The sequence below is a fragment of the Crinia signifera genome, chromosome 19, assembly GCF_055691185.1.
Source record: "Crinia signifera chromosome 19, ASM5569118v1, whole genome shotgun sequence".
Classification (NCBI taxonomy): Eukaryota; Metazoa; Chordata; class Amphibia; order Anura; family Myobatrachidae; genus Crinia; species Crinia signifera.
The window spans coordinates 143,907,847-143,930,222 of record NC_139226.1 but is presented as its reverse complement, the minus strand read 5'-3'; the positions used below and the strand labels follow the sequence as shown (position 1 = coordinate 143,930,222).

At 49.2% G+C, this 22,376-nt stretch overlaps 1 protein-coding gene across 1 annotated transcript in view; it reads right to left on the bottom strand.

The window, feature by feature from the left end:
* Window positions 1–2,006: 2,006 nt before the first annotated feature.
* The window catches only part of JHY (junctional cadherin complex regulator), a 45,659-nt gene continuing 25,289 nt past the window's right edge, over window positions 2,007–22,376 (bottom strand). Inside the window, exons 4-7 of the mRNA XM_083161587.1 lie at window positions 18,062–18,317; window positions 8,634–8,708; window positions 4,236–4,361; window positions 2,007–3,257 (exon numbers count right to left, since the gene is read on the bottom strand). Coding sequence (XP_083017713.1) covers window positions 3,057–3,257; window positions 4,236–4,361; window positions 8,634–8,708; window positions 18,062–18,317 — 658 coding nt within the window. The 3' untranslated portion in view covers window positions 2,007–3,056. The remainder of the gene's footprint in view (window positions 3,258–4,235; window positions 4,362–8,633; window positions 8,709–18,061; window positions 18,318–22,376) is intronic.

Here is a 22,376-nt window from a genome sequence, read left to right as displayed (position 1 = left end):
CACACTGGTCCCCACAGGTTACACAAATAAAATACATTGGCCCTTTACATGAAAAGTAGAGACCAGTAAATAACAGTTGAACTGGTGGTGGCTGTAAACTAGGTTGGGCATCTCTAGATCTGGGGGCGCACTTGAGAACAGCTCAAGGCACACTAGTGTGCCACGGCACAGTGGTTGAAAACCACTGCCATAACCCATCACATCACACGTGTAGTCCGCAGGCAGCACATACATGGCAGCATTGTGGAGGCACATAGTGATGGGAGGAGTCTGATATACCATAACCCATCACATCACACGTGTAGTCAGCAGACAGCACATACATGGCAGCATTGTGGAGGCACAGAGTGATGGGAGGAGTGTAAAATAACAGACAATTCAACAGATTTTTCTCCTTGAATCACTGACTGATATTAGAAAAATCATCAGCCTGATGGTCAGCAACATGGAGTTGCGACCCCATGCTGAGAAGGTCGGGACCCACTCTGGGGTCAGGACCCACAGTTTGAGAACCGCTGCTCTATTGTATATGAATTGTGTCTGCAGATCTCCTGTACGGCCGCGGGAGATCAGAGAGAGGCAAAGGGGGTGCGGTCATGTGGTCTACAGCATTATGGTAGACAGTCATTAGGTCGACACCATTAGGTTGACATGGGAAAAGGTCGACATGGTTCTAGGTCGACAGGTTGTTAGTTCGTCAGGACATTAGTTTGCCAGTGTCTAGGTCGACAGTCAAAAGGTCAACATGGGGTTTTTCACTGTTTTTTGAGCTGACGTGCTGACAGGCGGTATTTCCTGCCCTACCCTCCACAGCGTGGTGGGAGAATAAAATAGTGTGCCGACCGTAGCGAGTGCATGTGGTGCACTTTAAACTGTGTCCATGTCGACTGTGTTGACATTCAGGTAAAAAAACAGTGAAAAACCCCATGTGGACCTTTTCACTGTCGACCTAGTCATTGTCGAACTAATGACCTTTCGAACTAACGACCTGTCGAACTAATGACCTTTCGACCTAGACCCATGTCGACCTTTTCCCATGTCGTCCTAATGACTGTCGACCATCATGCTGTAGACCAAATGATCCCAACCCCACTTAAGGCCCCAATACACAAGAAGGACATAGGGGGTTATTCTGGTTCACTCGGAAAGGCACAATCACTCTCTAATGGACAAAACCATGTGCACTGCAGCTGGGGCAGATGTAACATGTGCAGAGAGAGTTAGATTTGAGTGTTTTATTTTCTCTGTGCACAGTAACTACTGACTGCTTTATTTTTACACTGCAATATAGATATCCACCCAAATCTAACTCTCTCTGCATGTGTTACATCTGCCCCACCTGCAGTGCAAACGAGCGATGTGTGGCCAAACAAGCGATTCAGCACATACCATCGCTCGTTCGCTGCTCCACAACCTGCGCATGACCTGGTCATATGCAGGTCCTCCTGATGAATGGCTAGCTTTCTAAGCGTATTCAAGGAACCGCAAGGTTTACTCCACGGCTTATTTTTGGGGGGTATATCAATCTAATCTAACTCTCCCTGCGCATGTTCATCTGCCCCACCTGCTGTGCACATGGTTTTGCCCATTTTGAGAACAAATGTGTACTACGATCAGATCTGAATTAGCTCGATTTGAGCTTGTCCATAATAATTGGCTGGGTGATTAATCAATCTGTTGTTAGATTGTGCTGTAACCAGTAATCTGCTGCAACATATGAATAAACATGAAGTTTAATAAAAGAGAGTGCCTATAGTAATAATATTGGGCGTGGTCATTTATATAGAATGTATCCAGTGCGGAAATCCTCCTCGGACTGCCGTAGGTACAGGTGATCGTCCCCAATCCCAAACCAGACCACTTGGGGATGCAGCCGGCTGGGAGTTACCAGCAGAGATCCACAGAGAGGTAAGTGCCCACAGAGTATACAGTATTGCTGCGTATATACAGGATCTGTAAATAACCAAATGGAAACATGTAACAAGTCAGTTTTTAATAATCGCTGATGATCTACAAAGTATAATAAGTTATAATGCATATGTATCTAAACCATGCAAGTAAGTAAATAACACTTTGACCGATGGGAGGATAATGTCCAGTTCAGCCCGTTCTCTGAGCACCCGTGGTGCCACCGATAGAAGAGTATCTGGCTTGCCCCCAATATCTCACCACCAATGGAGGAGTATCTGGCTTGCCCCCAATATCTCACCACCAATGGACGAGTCTCTGGCTTGCCCCCAATATCTCACCACCAATGGACGAGTCTCTGGCTTGCCCCCAATATCTCACCACCGGTGTGGACGAGTCTCTGGCTTGCCCCCAATATCTCACCACCGGTGTGGACGAGTCTCTGGCTTGCCCCCAATATCTCACCACCGGTGTGTACGAGTCTCTGGCTTGCCCCCAATATCTCACCACCAATGGACGAGTCTCTGGCTTGCCCCCAATATCTCACCACCGGTGTGGTCGAGTCTCTGGCTTGCCCCCAATATCTCACCACCGGTGTGGTCGAGTCTCTGGCTTGCCCCCAATATCTCACCACCGGTGTGGTCGAGTCTCTGGCTTGCCCCCAATATCTCACCACCAATGGACGAGTCTCTGGCTTGCCCCCAATATCTCACCACCGGTGTGGACGAGTCTCTGGCTTGCCCCCAATATCTCACCACCGGTGTGGTCGAGTCTCTGGCTTGCCCCCAATGTCTCACCACCGGTGTGGACGAGTCTCTGGCTTGCCCCCAATATCTCACCACCGGTGTGGTCGAGTCTCTGGCTTGCCCCCAATATCTCACCACCAATGGACGAGTCTCTGGCTTGCCCCCAATATCTCACCACCGGTGTGGACGAGTCTCTGGCTTGCCCCTAATATCTCACCACCGGTGTGGACGAGTCTCTGGCTTGCCCCCAATATCTCACCACCGGTGTGGTCGAGTCTCTGGCTTGCCCCCAATATCTCACCACCAATGGTCGAGTCTCTGGCTTTCTGAAAGGTCTCCGGTGTCAGCAGTTGGACAAGGCCAGGCTGCCACCATAAGCTCTATGCACACCTTGTATAGGAGCTATTTGATATGAAGGGCTCTGAGAGCAGCCACCGCCATCTTCTCCTTCTCGTGTCTGACCTGCAGCTCTTCCAGTAATTTAATCTGCGGGAAGAGGGAGTCGTAGCTCATGGCTCGCCTCTTCGGTACCTCTGCTTTCATTTCACCCGACACTTTAAGTGGAGGCAGTGGTCGTGGAACCTTCTTGGCATATTCCAGACTCTGTGAAGAGACAAACCCACAAGGATGATGAGAGAACTGTAAGAGATGCACAATCTGGTCCAAAAGTGTCATGGCTACGCTCAGGACCAACTCACTCCTCCCGCAGCCTAACCATAACTCACAACTCCTGCAACCCAACCTTAGATCACCCCTCCCACATCCGAACCCTACTGTAACTCACTCCTCCAGAAGCCTAACCCTAAATCTCGCCTCCCACAGCCTAACTCTAAATCACTCCTCCCACAGCCTAATCCTAACTCACCCCTCTCAGAGTCAAACCCTAATTTACCCCACCCACAGCTTAACCCTAACTCTCCATTTCTAAAGCCTAATCCTAACTAGGGATGGCCATCGTTGCCTTAGCCATCGATGGTTGCCATCGATGGCAAAAGTGCAACTGGCCATCGATGGTGTGTAAGTATGCAATGGATGACCATCGATATGTTTTCACATATCGATGGTCATCCATTTGCTTTGAAAGATTGGCATATGGGCCAATCAAAATGCGTGGGGCGGGGCTTCACAGGTGTTGGGGCAGAGCTCCGTGTCCCGGCCTCTTGATGAAAAAATAAAAATGAAACTATTCAGTTAAGCCTGACATCGATGGTGGAAAACCATCTGGTTCTCCCCCATCGATGTCAAAACTATTCGACATCGGCCATGAACCATCAATGTTTTGTAAACATCGATGGTCGATGGCCATCCCTAAACCTAACTCACCCTTCTACAGCCTAACCCTAAACATAACCCCAGTACTTATCTGTGGGATCCCAACCAGTGGGATATAAATTACACCTCAAACTGACACTGAGACTGGAAATGTGCAGGTCTGAGCGTTTACACCCCGGCCGGCTCGTATTGTGTCACAGAACAAGTTACTGTAGGCAGCCAGTTTGTTATACTGACTATACAGACATGACCGGAACACCAGTGGGAGTGGGATCTGATTGAGGAGGGACACTACCGTAGTAACCGTACCTTCTGCCGCTTTCCTTGATGCTTCTGCTCCTGTCCCTCTGGTATTTCGCGGGCCCTTATTGGCAGGCTCTTGTTACGCTCCTGGATCAGTTTTGCATATACCTTTTGCTGCCTGAGCTGTTCTTTCTGAATGCGGTACAGAAATGTAAAGTGATATTAGTGTGACCTGTGCTACACACGGCCCACACTGCTCAGGAACTCCAGCATAGCGTTTTATATATATATATATATATATATATATATATATATATATATATATATATATATATATATATATATATATATATATATATATATATATATATATATTAACCTGGGATCTACTACAGCCAAAGGCGCGGCACTCGCAACGTCTCTTCCCTGCATCTCAGACGGTTTTTGAATCCAATATGTCCGATGTGAAACTTCTGTATCCAAATATAGAGGCGGCTGAGATGCAGGGAGGAAACAAGAGCAGAGGGCCCTGCTCCCAGTGTTACACTCTATAGGAAATAGGAATGTGATACATAAGGATTGGTGCAGCCAGAGGGCAGGAGCCAGGCACATAGCAGTGATGATAGTCAGAGAACATCTGTAAGTCTGGGCTGCATGGAGGGAAAGTCATTAGGATTATTAATGCCTGTAATGTGGGTCGCTGTGGAATATATATAATCAGTCAGGTATATGGGGCTCGGGCGGAGCTATGTGCTGGAGGTAGTCAGGTATATATGGGGATGGGGCGGAGCTATGTGCTGGAGGTATATATGGGGATGGGGCGGAGCTATGTGCTGGAGGTAGTCAGGTATATGGAGATGGGGTGGAGCTATGTGCTGGAGGTAGTCAGGTATATGGAGATGGGGTGGAGCAATGTACTGGAGGTAGTCAGGTATATGGGGCTGGGATGGAGCAATGTGCTGGAGGTAGTTAGGTATATGGGGCTGGGGCGGAGCTATGTACTGGAGGTAGTTAGGTATATGGGGCTGGGATGGAGCAATGTACTGGAGGTAGTCAGGTATATGGGGCTGGGGCGGAGCAATGTGCTGGAGGTAGTCAGGTATATGGGGCTGGGGCGGAGCAATGTACTGGAGGTAGTCAGGTATATGGGGATGGGGCGGAGCAATGTACTGGAGGTAGTCAGGTATATGGGGCTGGGGCGGAGCAATGTGCTGGAGGTAGTCAGGTATATGGGGCTGGGATAGAGCAATGTGCTGGAGGTAGTCAGGTATATGGGGCTGGGATGGAGCAATGTACTGGAGGTAGTCAGGTATATGGGGCTGGGGCGGAGCAATGTGCTGGAGGTAGTCAGGTATATGGGGCTGGGATAGAGCAATGTGCTGGAGGTAGTCAGGTATATGGGGCTGGGATGGAGCAATGTGCTGGAGGTAGTCAGGTATATGGGGATGGGGCGGAGCAATGTACTGGAGGTAGTCAGGTATATGGGGCTGGGGTGGAGCAATGTACTGGAGGTAGTCAGGTATATGGGGCTGGGGCGGAGCAATGTTCTGGAGGTAGTCAGTTATATGGGGCTGGGGCGGAGCAATGTGCTGGAGGTAGTCAGCTATATGGGGATGGGGCGGAGCAATGTACTGGAGGTAGTCAGGTATATGGGGCTGGGATGGAGCAATGTGCTGGAGGTAGTCAGGTATATGGAGATGGGGCGGAGCAATGTACTGGAGGTAGTCAGGTATATGGGGATGGGGCGGAGCAATGTACTGGAGGTAGTCAGGTATATGGGGATGGGGCGGAGCAATGTACTGGAGGTAGTCAGGTATATGGGGATGGGGCGGAGCAATGTACTGGAGGTAGTCAGGTATATGGGGCTGGGGCGGAGCAATGTACTGGAGGTAGTCAGGCATATGGGGCTGGGGCGGAGCAATGTACTGGAGGTAGTCAGGTATATGGGGATGGGGCGGAGCAATGTACTGGAGGTAGTCAGGTATATGGGGATGGGGCGGAGCAATGTACTGGAGGTAGTCAGGCATATGGGGCTGGGGCGGAGCAATGTACTGGAGGTAGTCAGGTATATGGGGCTGGGGCGGAGCAATGTACTGGAGGTGGTCAGGTATATTGGGATGGGGCGGAGCAATGTACTGGAGGTGGTCAGGTATATGGAGATGGGGCGGAGCAATGTGCTGGAGGTAGTCAGGTATATGGAGATGGGGCGGAGCAATGTACTGGAGGTAGTCAGGTATATGGGGCTGGGATGGAGCAATGCGCTGGAGGTAGTCAGGTATATGGGGATGGGGCGGAGCAATGCACTGGAGGTAGTCAGGTATATGGGGCTGGGGCGGAGCAATGTGCTGGAGGTAGTCAGGTATATGGGGATGGGACGGAGCAATGTACTGGAAGTAGTCAGGTATATGGGGATGGGGCGGAGCAATGTACTGGAAGTAGTCAGGTATATGGGGATGGGGCGGAGCAATGTACTGGAGGTAGTCAGGTATATGGGGATGGGACGGAGCAATGTACTGGAAGTAGTCAGGTATATGGGGCTGGGGCGGAGCAATGTACTGGAAGTAGTCAGGTATATGGGGATGGGGTGGAGCAATGTACTGGAGGTAGTCAGGTATATGGGGATGGGGCGGAGCAATGTACTGGAGGTAGTCAGGTATATGGGGATGGGGCGGAGCAATGTACTGGAGGTAGTTAGGTATATGGGGCTGGGATGGAGCAATGTACTGGAGGTAGTCAGGTATATGGGGATGGGGCGGAGCAATGTACTGGAGGTAGTTAGGTATATGGGGCTGGGATGGAGCAATGTACTGGAGGTAGTCAGGTATATGTGGATGGGGCGGAGCAATGTACTGGAGGTAGTCAGGTATATGTGGATGGGGCGGAGCAATGTACTGGAGGTAGTCAGGTATATGGGGATGGGGCGGAGCAATGTGTTGAAGGTAGTCAGGTATATGGGGATGGGGCGGAGCAATGTACTGGAGGTAGTCAGGTATATGTGGCTGGGATGGAGCAATGTACTGGAGGTAGTCAGGTATATGGGGCAGGGGTGGAGCAATATACTGGAGGTAGTCAGGTATATGGGGATGGGGCGGAGCAATGTGCTGGAGGTAGTCAGGTATATGGGGCTGGGGCGGAGCAATGTGCTGGAGGTAGTCAGGTATATGGAGATGGGGCGGAGCAATGTACTGGAGGTAGTCAGGTATATGGGGCTGGGATGGAGCAATGTACTGGAGGTAGTCAGGTATATGTGGCTGGGGCGGAGCAATGTACTGGAGGTAGTCAGGTATATGGGGATGGGGTGGAGCAATGTACTGGAGGTAGTCAGGTATATGGGGCTGGGATGGAGCAATGTACTGGAGGTAGTCAGGTATATGGGGCTGGGGTGGAGCAATATACTGGAGGTAGTCAGGTATATGGGGCTGGGGCGGAGCAATGTACTGGAGGTAGTCAGGTATATGGGGCTGGGGTGGAGCAATATACTGGAGGTAGTCAGGTATATGGGGATGGGGCGGAGCAATGTACTGGAGGTGGTCAGGTATATGGGACTGGGGCGGAGCAATGTACTGGAGGTAGTCAGTTATATGGGGCTGGGGTGGAGCAATGTACTGGAGGTAGTCAGGTATATGTGGATGGGGCGGAGCAATGTACTGGAGGTGGTCAGTTATATGGGGCTGGGGTGGAGCAATGTACTGGAGGTAGTCAGGTATATGGGGATGGGGCGGAGCAATGCACTGGAGGTAGTCAGGTATATGGGGCTGGGGCGGAGCAATGTGCTGGAGGTAGTCAGGTATATGGGGCTGGGGCGGAGCAATGTGCTGGAGGTAGTCAGGTATATGGGGCTGGGGCGGAGCAATGTGCTGGAGGTAGTCAGGTATATGGAGATGGGGTGGAGCAATGTACTGGAGGTAGTCAGGTATATGGGGATGGGGCGGAGCAATGTGCTGGAGGTAGTCAGGTATATGGAGATGGGGTGGAGCAATGTACTGGAGGTAGTCAGGTATATGGGGATGGGGCGGAGCAATGTACTGGAGGTAGTCAGGTATATGGGGATGGGGCGGAGCAATGTGCTGGAGGTAGTCAGTTATATGGGGCTGGGGCGGAGCTATGTACTGGAGGTAGTCAGGTATATGGGGCTGGGGTGGAGCAATGTACTGGAGGTAGTCAGGTATTTGGGGCTGGGGCGGAGCAATGTACTGGAGGTAGTCAGGTATATGGGGCTGGGGTGGAGCAATGTACTGGAGGTAGTCAGGTATTTGGGGCTGGGGCGGAGCAATGTACTGGAGGTAGTCAGGTATATGGGGATGGGGCGGAGCAATGTACTGGAGGTAGTCAGGTATATGGGGATGGGGCGGAGCAATGTACTGGAGGTAGTCAGGTATATGGGGATGGGGCGGAGCAATGTACTGGAGGTAGTCAGGTATATATGGGTAGTATGGAGAAGAGAACTACAATGCCCATACTCACTTTCTCCTGGCTCATTGTATAAGTGGGTCCGATCCCTCCTAATTTGACCTCTTGTTTCAGATAACCTATTAACATCTAGAATAAATGAGATAAGAGACCATTACTGTGCTGTGTGATGTTGGAGGAAGTAGAACCGAGCAATATATGCATTGCTACTGTATAACGTGCTGCGTCACATACAATAAACCCTTCTGTCCCAGCGTCTCTGTCCTCCCTAGAACCGGACCGGGTAGAGCTCATGGCAGCAGGATTAATATCGAACATAATAACGTATAGAAATCCTATATTACGCCAAACCTCCGGCTTTCCAGTGCTCCAGAACACACAAATACAGCCTCTACCTTATAGTACAACTCCTGTGCGTAGAACGCAGTATTACAGGTTATTACATAACCATTTCTAGGTATCAGACCCACAAAAACAAATAGTGATTAATGGCTCAGTGAGTATAAAAATAAAATTAATTCTTTAATCATTTAATTTCAGCAAAACAGCATTTCCTGGCTCCCCGCGCACCGATACGGCCTCTCCTCTCATTAGCTTTACAAAAGCATTATGTTCGCTAAATGACATTTTATCTCAATGGGAACAGAGTATTTCCCCTCTTTACCAGGTTGTTCTGCAGATCTTCATGTTCGAACCTCAATCGTTTCCCATTAATTATTCCCAGCTCGGTTATTCGCTGCAGTCTCTACGACCAGAGCGTAAAAGGCTCACCGCCGTGCGGAACAAGCAATCTATTGAAAAGCAGCAACAATTTATAGCCCAGAACACGGTTCTCCGCCAGTGGCCAATCAATAGGTGGATAAAAGGCCTGTAGGCTGGGGCGCACACAGAGGAGTAATGCTGCAGACCTGCCTGTAATAGCATACTTCATCCAAATGCTACTGACACAGTGGAGCACTTACATCTGTTTAATGGGATACATTTTAATAAAGTGTAATTAATTAGGTGGGTGAGGGGGGGAGGGGGGGAGGTCTCGTCTAAATTCTCTGTTAGGAGAATTACAGAGAGACGCTGCCTCATTAAAGGGAAATAGTAATGTGTGTGGATAATAGGGTCGACAGAGTTTATGTTGACAGTCAATACTGTAGGTCGACATGAATGTTCGACAGGCCCAATGTCAAAATGTAACAGGTCGACATAGAGAAAAGGTGGACATGGAAAAGTTGATATGAGTTTTCCCATTTTTGGTGTCAATGTCGTAATCTGTCGACATGGATGACCAATCGGTGCAGGGCATAGTATATTGCTTACTGAATTGCAAGTGACAGGCAGACGTTCCTTATGGGGCACATATATATATATATATATATATATATATATATATATATATATATATACAAGCAGCGTAGAGGCGGCACACGATAACTGTAAATGACTCACACGGACCCCTAGGTCAGGTCAACGTTTCGAAGCTTTATTATGCTTCTTCCTCAGGACCAAATAATGCATTATTTGGTCCTGAGGAAGAAGCATAATAAAGCTTCGAAACGTTGACCTGACCTAGGGGTCCGTGTGAGTCATTTACAGTTATCGTGTGCCGCCTTTACGCTGCTTGTATATATACACCTGCTGGATGCAGGTTGTGGCGTGCACCGGATTTTGAATTCTGAGAGGAGTGCTACTCCAGACTGGAGACTTATATATATATATATATATATATATATATATATATATATATATATATATATATATAGCATAGGACTGGCACTTGGAACAATGGGGGTACAGCGGTAGAGGTGCCTTCCACAGGAGTGATATATAAACGAGTATCCAAATAGTTACACTAAATGAAGACAGGAGGCGGCACTCTCATAAATGGTGAAAACTGTATTCAAAACATCAAAGTGGGTAACGTGTCAGCAAAAATGGTGTCATTTTTGGACAATGTCCCTGTTTATGAAGTGTATTGTGAATTTTGGCTTAATCTGTGTGGCATTATGTGAATTCTAGCTCAATCCGCGTGGCATTATGTGAATTTTGTCTCAATCCGTGTGGCATTATGTGAATTTTTTCCCAATCCGTGTGGCATTATGTGAATTTTGGCTCAATCCGTGTGGCATTATGTGAATTTTGACACAATCCATTTGGCATTATGTGAATTTTGGCTCAATCCGTGTGTGTTATTATGTAAATTTTGGCTCAATCCATGTGGCATTATGTGAATTTTGACACAATCCATGTGGCATTATTTTAATTTTGGCTCAATCCGCGTGGCATTATGTCAATTTTGGCTCATTCCATTTGGCATCATGTGTAAGGGGCAAGTATAATGGGGTCTAGTATTTTGTTGCATGATGTGTAGAAGTTGTATATGTGTTGACACGCCTGTTGAGTGGCCACACACCCTTTTTCGAAACGCGCCTTTGGCGCGCGCACAACTACATCCTTCACATTTGTCGCCATGGTGGGCCTGCGTACTTTAAATGCCAGGGCCCATTTTTAATTCCATTCCCACCCTCTTCTGCCGCTCTCTTAGCATGTACACTGGCACCACTAACACTGCCCCTCCCCCACCCAAACCCTTTTATCATGGTGCCCCCCCTGTCATTTTATCCTGGATCCGCCCCTGTCCACCAGGTCTTGTACGACTATAGCGCCCCCCTTGTCCGCAGGACGGATGGTTACGTGGCGGTATGCCGATAATTGTTTGAGTGCATCTTGCTCCGCTCTTGACAGATTATGATGCACCCGTGGGGCTGCTGCATTGTACTTCACCACTGCTTGATCAACCAATCGTGTAAATGTGGGTAGCGATTTGTTGGTGGACACTTGGTCAAATGTAGATTTATTGCGGGACCGGATGAATTGGTCCAGGTTGTTAGGAACAGAAGCAGACTCATCATGGAATTGGAAGTGTTCTTTGAGCCGAAGGTTGCGAGAAAACCGGTGTTTGTCGATCTCCCATTGGATGTCACTATGGATGTTGGTGGGAATGAATGACAAGCCTATGTTTAATACAGAGGTTTCTGCTGGGGAGAGAATATGATGGGATAGATTATAAATCAGTTCCTCATAAGGGCTCTTAGCTCTCGCGACTCCAAACTGGCCCAGGCATTGAAGCAAAATCATCCCATTACACCACTCATATACTCAGTGCCTAAAATTCATAAAAATATCAATAGCCCCCCCAGACGCCCCATTATTTCTGCCAACAACTCTCTATACCAACCTGTGTCCAAAATTCTGGACATTATTCTGCAGCCATATATACAATCTCAGCCCTCCTTCATAAAAGACACCACAGCGTTCCTGCTACGCCTTCAGGAGTTTGACATCATCCCGGATAACACCGTACTAGTCACCATGGACGTTAGCAGCCTCTATACGTCAATTCCCCAACAAGCCGGGGTGGCTGCAGTGGCGGCCTTCTTAAGGAAGAACAACATCTGTGACTTGGACCACTCCCTATTTGCCAAGCTACTATCCTTGACCCTGGAGCGCAACTATTTCTTTTTCGATGGGGGCTTTTACCAGCAGAAGTGTGCGATGGGTAGCCCGGTGGCACCCAGTCTGGCTAACATCTTTATGTTCCAAGAAGAAGATGAAAAATTTCTCCACAACAGCCATATCAATCCACACATACTCATGTATGTCCGCTTTATTGATGACCTGTTCCTCATGTGGACAGGTCCAGTCAGTATATTAAATGAACATATAACCAGCATCAACGCCAGTACTTCACCTATCAAGTACACCATCAACATCCAGCCACAATCCATCAGCTTTCTGGATGTTCAAGTGAGCATTTGTGCTTCAAATATTATTACAGAAGTCTTCACCAAACCCACCGATCGCAATGTGCTTCTACTATCTTCCAGTCATCACCCCAAGGGCCTCAAACGAGGTCTCCCTAAGTCGCAGTTGATGCGTGTAGCCAGGATCTCGAGTACCCCAGAGGCAGCCAGAATCCGTACGAACCAGGTGGTGGACAGATTTGTGCAGCGAGGTTATGACCTATCCATCCTTCGGGCCACTCAAGCCGAGGTCCTTGCAATGCCTCGGTCCACACTCCTCACTTCCACCACCAGATCTCAAAGTAAGATCTTACCCTGGAAACAACGCTATTCGACATCAAGTCCAGTGGTCCAGAGAGCCACCACAGCTTTGTGGCCCATTGTCAAGTCCGATAAGTCCTTGCCATGTTTCCAAACCATTCGGCCCATGGCCTGCTACAGGCGTGGCCGTAACATTAAAGACCAAGTCATGCATGCCGACATCACTGGATTCTATATTGCTGCCAAACCTCATTTCCTGCAGAAACAACCTGGCTGCTACAGATGCCTCAAGTGCACTACATGTCGCAGCATGGTTGTCTGTAAAACCTTTCATCATCCACATTCTGACCGCACATTCCCAATCCGTCATGTGCTCACATGCCCTCACCACACATGTGGTTTATTTACTTTTTTGCCCGTGTCGACTGTTTTATGTCGGCAAGACTGTCAGAACCATCAGAGAACAGATGGCACTTCACCGTTCTGCTATCAACAGTGCCCTAACCAGCAAGAAATCTGATCAACCGGTGGCCAGACATTGTGTCGAGGCTGGTCATCTGGTAACGGACATTAAATTCATCCTTATCGACCATGTACCCGTGCTATCCCATGGTGGCGACCGTGATGGCATGTTGCTGAAGTTAGAGTCCAAATGGATCTACATACTTCAAACTGTGAAGCCCCATGGATTGAATGATCGTTTGAATTGGAATATATTTCTTTGACAGTTTACATCCATGCAGTGGTTTTCATTGTCTGGGTGTTCTGCCTCTCTGTTATTAGTAGTGCTGGGTTCTTGATGCTGCTGAAGTGTACTTTATTTTCATTTTGCATATTGAATCATATGTGTTGTGCCGCTTTTCTGTGGCACTTTCCTATTGTGTTCACTTCTGTTCATGGTATTTCACGCAGCATACTAATTCACTCTTGGTCTCGGCTTATGGGGTCCGTGCTGGTCGTCAAGGACGCGCTCCAGCCTGACTGCGTTGCTATGCAGCGGGCGGGGAGTGACGTCAGCAGCGTGCGCCCCGTCTCAGACGGGAGGGGGAATGCACGCTGTACTTGGCTGCCGGTCGGATTACATAGAGTTGTGTGTAAGTATATATGTGGTCCCGCCGCCGTGCGGGCTTATACCTTACTGCTTATGCTGTTACATGTTGTCTTGAAAACAATACCCACGGGTATCGAAACGTTGACCTCTATTCATGTAACCTGCTTTATTGCTTTATAAAATTCTATTGAAAAGTCCCCTGGAGTGACACGTCTCTTGCAAATTCGTATATATATATATATATATATATATATATATATATATATATATACATATATACACACGTAGCGATTCCTGGGCATTTTCTAAGCGATCTCGCTATGTGTGTGGGGGCCGTAGCGAATGCGATGTGCAGCCCGCGTGTCGCTATTGCTGGGCAATTAATATCCAGCATGCTGGATGGATCTATAATCACCAGTGTCAGGGTCAGTGTTCTCACAGGAGAACAGACCCTGACAGATCGCCCCGCACACAGTGCTGACACATCGCTATGTGATCGGAGTATTCTGAGCGATCTAGAAATCTCCCCATGTGTAGGCCCCAGAATTCCTATGGCTATCAGATGTATCAGGGCTGTTCCTATACCCTAGAATTAGATGTGTGTGATCACTGCTGCAGATTACCAGCTATCATCTCATTACTCCGGCCGGTGGTGAGCTAATAGCTGTAATGTTACAATGTGTCCTATTTATGTAATACACTGGATGGTAACGCAGGCAAGGCCACTCTTTATGGAACTACACATTCTGGGTTTCTGTTATTAGTTTTTTACAATATCAATGTATTCTCTTTGCCTAAAAATGCATCTTGGTAATTTACTAAATACAAAACCGTGCAAAGTATGCACAAATATGAAAGAAACTATCAGCAGAACACACATGTACGAATCAATAAACCATCGGTCATCAGTCAGAACTGCAGACGCATGCAGGGATCAGTCAGAACTGCAGACGCATGCAGGGATCAGTCAGAACTGTAGACGCATGCAGGGATCAGTCAGAACTGCAGACGCATACAGGGATCAGTCAGAACTGCAGACGCATACAGGGATCAGTCAGAACTGCAGACGCATGCAGGGATCAGTCAGAACTGCAGACGCATGCAGGGATCAGTCAGAACTATAGAACCATGCAGGGATCAGTCAGAACTGTAGACGCATGCAGGGATCAGTCAGAACTGTAGACGCATGCAGGGATCAGTCAGAACTGTAGACGCATGCAGGGATCAGTCAGAACTGTAGACGCATGCAGGGATCAGTCAGAACTGTAGACGCATGCAGGGATCAGTCAGAACTGCAGACGCATGCAGGGATCAGTCAGAACTGCAGACGCATGCAGGGATCAGTCGGAACTGCAGACGCATGCAGGGATCAGTCAGAACTGCAGACGCATGCAGGGATCAGTCAGAACTGCAGACGCATGCAGGGATCAGTCAGAACTGTAGACGCATGCAGGGATCAGTCAGAACTGTAGACGCATGCAGGGATCAGTCAGAACTGTAGAAGCGTGCAGGGATCGGTCAGATCTGTAGAAGCGTGCAGGGATCAGTCAGAACTGTAGAAGCGTGCAGGGATCGGTCAGAACTATAGAAGCGTGCAGGGATCGGTCAGAACTGTAGAAGCGTGCAGGGATCGGTCAGATCTGTAGAAGCGTGCAGGGATCAGTCAGAACTGTAGAAGCGTGCAGGGATCGGTCAGAACTGTAGAAGCGTGCAGGGATCAGTCAGATCTGTAGAAGCGTGCAGGGATCGGTCAGAACTGTAGAAGCGTGCAGGGATGGGTCAGAACTGTAGAAGCGTGCAGGGATCAGTCAGAACTGTAGAAGCGTGCAGGGATCGGTCAGAACTGTAGAAGCATGCAGGGATCAGTCAGATCTGTAGAAGCGTGCAGGGATCAGTCAGAACTGTAGAAGCGTGCAGGGATCAGTCAGATCTGTAGAAGCGTGCAGGGATCAGTCAGATCTGTAGAAGCGTGCAGGGATCGGTCAGAACTGTAGAAGCGTGCAGGGATCGGTCAGAACTGTAGAAGCGTGCAGGGATCGGTCAGAACTGTAGAAGCGTGCAGAGATCGGTCAGAACTGTAGAAGCGTGCAGGGACCGGTCAGAACTGTAGAAGCATGCAGGGATCAGTCAGATCTGTAGAAGCGTGCAGGGATCAGTCAGATCTGTAGAAGCGTGCAGGGATCAGTCAGATCTGTAGAAGCGTGCAGGGATCGGTCAGAACTGTAGAAGCGTGCAGGGATCAGTCAGATCTGTAGAAGCGTGCAGGGATCAGTCAGATCTGTAGAAGCGTGCAGGGATCAGTCAGAACTGTAGAAGCGTGCAGGGATCGGTCAGAACTGTAGAAGCGTGCAGGGATCGGTCAGATCTGTAGAAGCGTGCAGGGATCGGTCAGAACTGTAGAAGCGTGCAGGGATGGGTCAGAACTGTAGAAGCGTGCAGGGATCAGTCAGAACTGTAGAAGCGTGCAGGGATCGGTCAGAACTGTAGAAGCATGCAGGGATCAGTCAGATCTGTAGAAGCGTGCAGGGATCAGTCAGAACTGTAGAAGCATGCAGGGATCAGTCAGATCTGTAGAAGCGTGCAGGGATCAGTCAGAACTGTAGAAGCGTGCAGGGATCGGTCAGATCTGTAGAACCATGCAGGGATCGGTCAGAACTGTAGAAGTGTGCAGGGATCAGTCAGAACTGTAGAAGTGTGCAGGGATCAGTCAGAACTGTAGAATTGTGCAGGGATCAGTCAGATCTGTAGAAGCGTGCAGGGATCGGTCAGAACTGTAGAAGCGTGCAGGGATCGGTCAGAACTGTAGAAGCGTGCAGGGATCGGTCAGAACTGTAGAAGCGTGCAGAGATCGGTCAGAACTGTAGAAGCGTGCAGGGACCGGTCAGAACTGTAGAAGCATGCAGGGATCAGTCAGATCTGTAGAAGCGTGCAGGGATCAGTCAGATCTGTAGAAGCGTGCAGGGATCAGTCAGATCTGTAGAAGCGTGCAGGGATCGGTCAGAACTGTAGAAGCGTGCAGGGATCAGTCAGAACTGTAGAAGCGTGCAGGGATCGGTCAGAACTGTAGAAGCGTGCAGAGATCGGTCAGAACTGTAGAAGCGTGCAGGGACCGGTCAGAACTGTAGAAGCATGCAGGGATCAGTCAGATCTGTAGAAGCGTGCAGGGATCAGTCAGATCTGTAGAAGCGTGCAGGGATCAGTCAGATCTGTAGAAGCGTGCAGGGTTTGGTCAGAACTGTAGAAGCGTGCAGGGATCAGTCAGATCTGTAGAAGCGTGCAGGGATCAGTCAGATCTGTAGAAGCGTGCAGGGATCAGTTAGAACTGTAGAAGCGTGCAGGGATCGGTCAGAACTGTAGAAGCGTGCAGGGATCGGTCAGATCTGTAGAAGCGTGCAGGGATCGGTCAGAACTGTAGAAGCGTGCAGGGATGGGTCAGAACTGTAGAAGCGTGCAGGGATCAGTCAGAACTGTAGAAGCGTGCAGGGATCGGTCAGAACTGTAGAAGCATGCAGGGATCAGTCAGATCTGTAGAAGCGTGCAGGGATCCGTCAGAACTGTAGAAGCATGCAGGGATCAGTCAGATCTGTAGAAGCGTGCAGGGATCAGTCAGAACTGTAGAAGCGTGCAGGGATCGGTCAGATCTGTAGAACCATGCAGGGATCGGTCAGAACTGTAGAAGTGTGCAGGGATCAGTCAGAACTGTAGAAGTGTGCAGGGATCAGTCAGAACTGTAGAATTGTGCAGGGATCAGTCAGATCTGTAGAAGCGTGCAGGGATCGGTCAGAACTGTAGAAGCGTGCAGGGATCGGTCAGATCTGTGCAGTGCTTCTGTGTGTAAAAGAAAAGTGAATTTAAAAATAAATAAAACCTGTGTGGGGTCCTGGGCTGTCTGAGCCGGCGATGGTTATAGGAATATAGGGGGAAATTACTGAGGTCCAATCATCCACCAATCAGAGTGCTGACAGACAATCACTATCTGAAGAATGGATGGCATGTACAGAATGCTGCACTCTGAATGGTTATTAGCTCCAATCATCCACCAATCAGAGTGCTGACAGGATCCAGTAGTGATAGAAACTCCAGCTGCACCTGAATTACCCCCTATCTCCCTTCTTGAACCCTAGATGTTTATGGGTTCATCCTGTGGATATGCTGACCTCCTGGACCCCACTATCCCCCTGGTTTGCTGGCCTACAGACACACTGGGCTCCTTGGATGCCACTTGTACCGACTCAGCCGACCAGCCTGACTTGGCTGCCATAATCCCACCTGGGTTTTCTACCTTTCCATCAGGGACCAGCATATACTGTATATGTACTTAATATTTTAGAACCCCCACCGGTCGCTTAATATTAACTACAATAATAATATATTACCTTTTGATGTTTTTCATCCATTTGAGTATTCTTTATGACTTGCTTCTGAATCACCCCGGAATGACCGAGCCCACTGTCACCGTTATTTATATCATAGGAGGAGCTGTTGGTTGCGGCTTGGAAATCCCTGTTGGATTCTGTATACTCCACGTGTGCTGCATCTTTCAGCTGCATAATCTGGGTTGGCATGGTGATGTAATGGTCAGCGGTATATATTGGTGGCTCCTGCAGTGCCGGAACATCGCTCTGTGATAACCTTTATGCAGAAGTGACAACAATTAGTGCCTCAATCATCAAGCATGGATATCCTTAAAACCTGGACTGTTAGCGAGATTTGAAGTCCAAGTTTAGGAAACATACAGTCATGGCCACATTTCTTAGCATCTTATTGATACAAGGCTTCATTCCACCTAAGAAGTTATGAAATGCAAAGCCACTGCCTCACGTATCGCTGCACCTCTTTCCTATGGCATACAATAAAGCCAATATACTATAGTGTCACGGCTAAAGGGCTGGATGGAGTCGTGTGGTGCACAGGAACTGGAGACGGACCAGGAGGAGTAGGATTGAAACGTGCCGGTTTAATAACGGATTTCATAAATGATAAACTTCACTCAAATACTTCTTTAAGTGACAGTTGGATAACTTAAATAGAGTCCAGCACAATACTAATAACGGGCAGGTAAATCTGGAAACGTATACTTGATGAGCCAGAGTACATAGAGGAAGATCCGGAAAGAGGTTGATTTGATGATAGAAGAAATGGATCCGGATGACTGAAAGATGATGGAATGAATGAGTTGTATGAAGGAGGACAGCGGAAAGCTGTGCAGGGTAATTCTGGGACACAAGCAGGAACAAGCACTAGGTAGGACTTGCAGCATTGGTGTCAGGAGGAAACTTCCTTGTAGCAAGATGCAGGGAGCAAGGCACCAGAGTCAGGAGAGAAAGAGCTAGGGTCCAGGAAACAGCTAGGAGTTGTGAATGACTCCAAAGACTCATTGCACTGACACTGAACAGCCTAGGCAGATCCCCTATATCCCCAGGGGGCGGCTGCCATTGGCTGACAGCGCAGGAAGAGGAGGGAACCTCCACTCTGGGCCAATCTGTCTCCTGCCCTCAACCAAGATGGCGACGCCGGCCTCCCCTGCTGCCATCCCTACCTGGAGCTGCCCCTACTCGCACGCCGCAGCCTGGGACCTGCACACGCTAGCCGGCGGCGGGCGCGGACGGGTGAGTACTGTACCCGCCGCGCTCCGTCGCGGCTACGTGTGACAGTACCCCCCCTTTTCAGGGTGACCCCAGGGCGCCTATGGGCCTTGTGAGGATTTCTCTGAAGAAATTGCTTTATCAGCTTCGGAGCGTGAAGATCAATGGAATCCACCCAAGAGTTTTCTTCGGGACCAAACCCAACCCATTCCACCAGATACTGGGTACGAGATTTGCGGCAGCGAGAGTCTATAATGCGTCTTACCTCGAATTCAGCCCCACTCTCGGAGTTAATCTTGGGCGGTTTGGGAATCCTATTTTGATAAGAGTTCAACCTTAAAGGCTTGAGGAGGGACACATGGAAGGAATTCGAAATCCTTAGGGAAGGAGGAAGTTGAAGTCTATAAGCGACCGGATTAATGACTTGGATGATAGGGTATGGCCCAATGAACCGAGGAGCCAGCTTCATAGAGGGCAGACGGAGGCGTATATGGCGGGTAGACAGCCATACCCGGTCTCCGACTTTCAATCGGGGCGCTGCCCTTCTTTTTCTGTCTGACATCCTCTTGTATCGGGCGGAAGATTTAAGAAGAGCGGTGTGGACTTCTGACCAGATTTTAGCAAAGCGTTGTAATGAAGTGGTTGCTGCAGGAACTTCGGAAGAGGTTAATTCTGAGAAATCCGGAGACCGTGGATGTTTGCCGAATACTGTAAAGAAGGGAGTGGTTCCGGAGGAAGAGTGATAGGAGTTGTTATGCATATATTCTGCCCACGGGAGAAGATCCACCCAGTCATCTTGGGAAGACGAGACAAACAGTCGGATAAAGGCCTCCAAGTCTTGATTCACCCGTTCTGTCTGGCCGTTGGTCTGGGGGTGAAAGGCAGTGGAAAACTTGAGTTTGACCTGTACCGCGGCACAGAGAGCTCTCCAGAACTTTGCAACGAACTGTACTCCGCGGTCGGATACAATCTCTTTGGGCAGTCCGTGGAGTTTAAAAATGGTTGAGATAAACAGCTGGGCCAGTACTGGAGCAGAGGGGAGACCTTTTAGTGGGAAAAAATGGACCATTTTAGAGAATCGGTCAACCACTACCCAGATTGCAGTATGACCTTTTGAGGGAGGTAGTTCACAAATGAAGTCCATTGACAGATGGGTCCATGGTTCTGTGGGAATGGTTAGAGGGCGGAGAGGACCAGCGGGAGTTGTTCTGGGCACCTTATGCTGAGCACATCTCACACAAGAGGCGACGAAGTTGGTTACGTCGTGGCGGATGGTTGGCCACCAATAAGAACGTGACAGGAACATCAAGGTCTTTTGTGCTCCTGCGTGCCCTGCGAAGCGGGAAGAATGTGCCCATGTCAATATTTTCTTGCGGAGTTCGGGGGGAACAAACGTTTTACCTGGAGGAGGAGATGGCTGTATGGTTACTTGGGCGAAGACCACCGGATCGAGGATTGGACGAGGAGGTGTCTCTAGGTCAGAAGTCGTCTCAAAGGAGCGGGATAGAGCGTCCGCCTTAGTATTCGTGGTTCCAGGTCGGAATTTAATTTGGAAATCAAAGCGTTCAAAAAACATCGCCCAACGGGCTTGGCGGGCAGTAAGGCACTGAGCCTGTTTAAGAAAGGACAGATTTTTGTGGTCTGAATACACGGTGATCTTATGCCGTGCCCCCTCCAGAAGGTATCGCCACTCCTCTAACGCAGCCTTGACTGCAAGCAACTCCTGTTCCCCGATGGGGTAATTCCTCTCTGCCGGAAGGAATTTTTTGGAGAGGAAGGCACAAGGGTGTAATTCTTGATCCTCACCTTTTTGTGACAAGATGGCCCCGATCCCTTCCGAGGATGCGTCCACCTCGAGAATGAAGGGCCTGTCGAGGTCTGGTTGGAGGAGGATTGGTGCCGTCACGAATGCTCTTTTTAACTGCTGGAAGGCAGAGGATGCTTCGGGCGACCATCGGCTTGGATCAGCTCCTTTGCAAGTGAGAGCAGTGAGGGGAGCAGCGATAGTAGAGAAGTTCCGGATAAATCGCCGGTAATAGTTTGAGAACCCTAGGAATCTCTGAATTCCTTTGAGCGTTGTGGGGGCTGCCCAGTCTTGGATGGCTCTCACCTTCTCTGGGTCCATCTCTATCCCAGTGGCGGAGAGAATGTGACCCAAGAATGGAATGGACGTGACCTCAAAAACGCACTTCTCCAACTTACAGAACAGTTGATTTTGGCGAAGACGTCGTAGAACTTCGGACACTGTCTGTCTGTGAAGTTGAAGATTTGGAGAGAAGATGAGTATATCGTCTAGATAGACTACGATGGAGTGGTACAGCAAGTCCCGAAAGATATCATTTACAAACTGTTGGAAGACGGCGGGGGCGTTACAAAGGCCGAAGGGCATCACCAGGTATTCATAGTGACCGTCGCGCGTATTAAAAGCCGTCTTCCACTCGTCACCTGGACGGATCCGGATCAAATTGTAGGCCCCTCGCAGGTCCAATTTAGTAAAGATTGCCGCCCCTCTGATCTTGTCGAATAGTTCAGCGATAAGGGGTAAGGGATAGCGGTTTTTAATGGTGATGTCGTTCAGGCCCCTATAGTCGATACATGGCCGAAGACCGCCATCCTTCTTTTTCACAAAGAAAAACCCGGCCCCGGCCGGAGAAGTAGATGGTCGAATGAAACCTTTGTTTAAGTTCTCTTGAATGTACGAGGACATGGCCTCAGTCTCGGGTAGCGACAGAGGATAGATGCGGCCACGAGGAGGGAATTTCCCGGCCACCAGTTCTATCGGGCAGTCCCAAGGACGGTGAGGAGGCAGGGTGTCGGCACCTCCTTTACTGAAGACATCTGTAAATGAACGGTATGGTGCGGGTATAGACAAGGGTGGAGCTGAAGAGGATGAAGGACAGTTATCCTCATGTTGTGGACGGGTCTGGTAGACCGGAAGGATCTGAGGAATGCAGGTAGACTGGCAATCTGTTCCCCAGGCCTTGACCTCCATATTGGTCCAATCGATGTGTGGGTTATGTTTAGAGAGCCAGGGAAGGCCCAGGACCATTGGATGTGAGGACTGTGGAAGAATGAAGAATTCGAGGGTCTCTTGATGTAGAGCTCC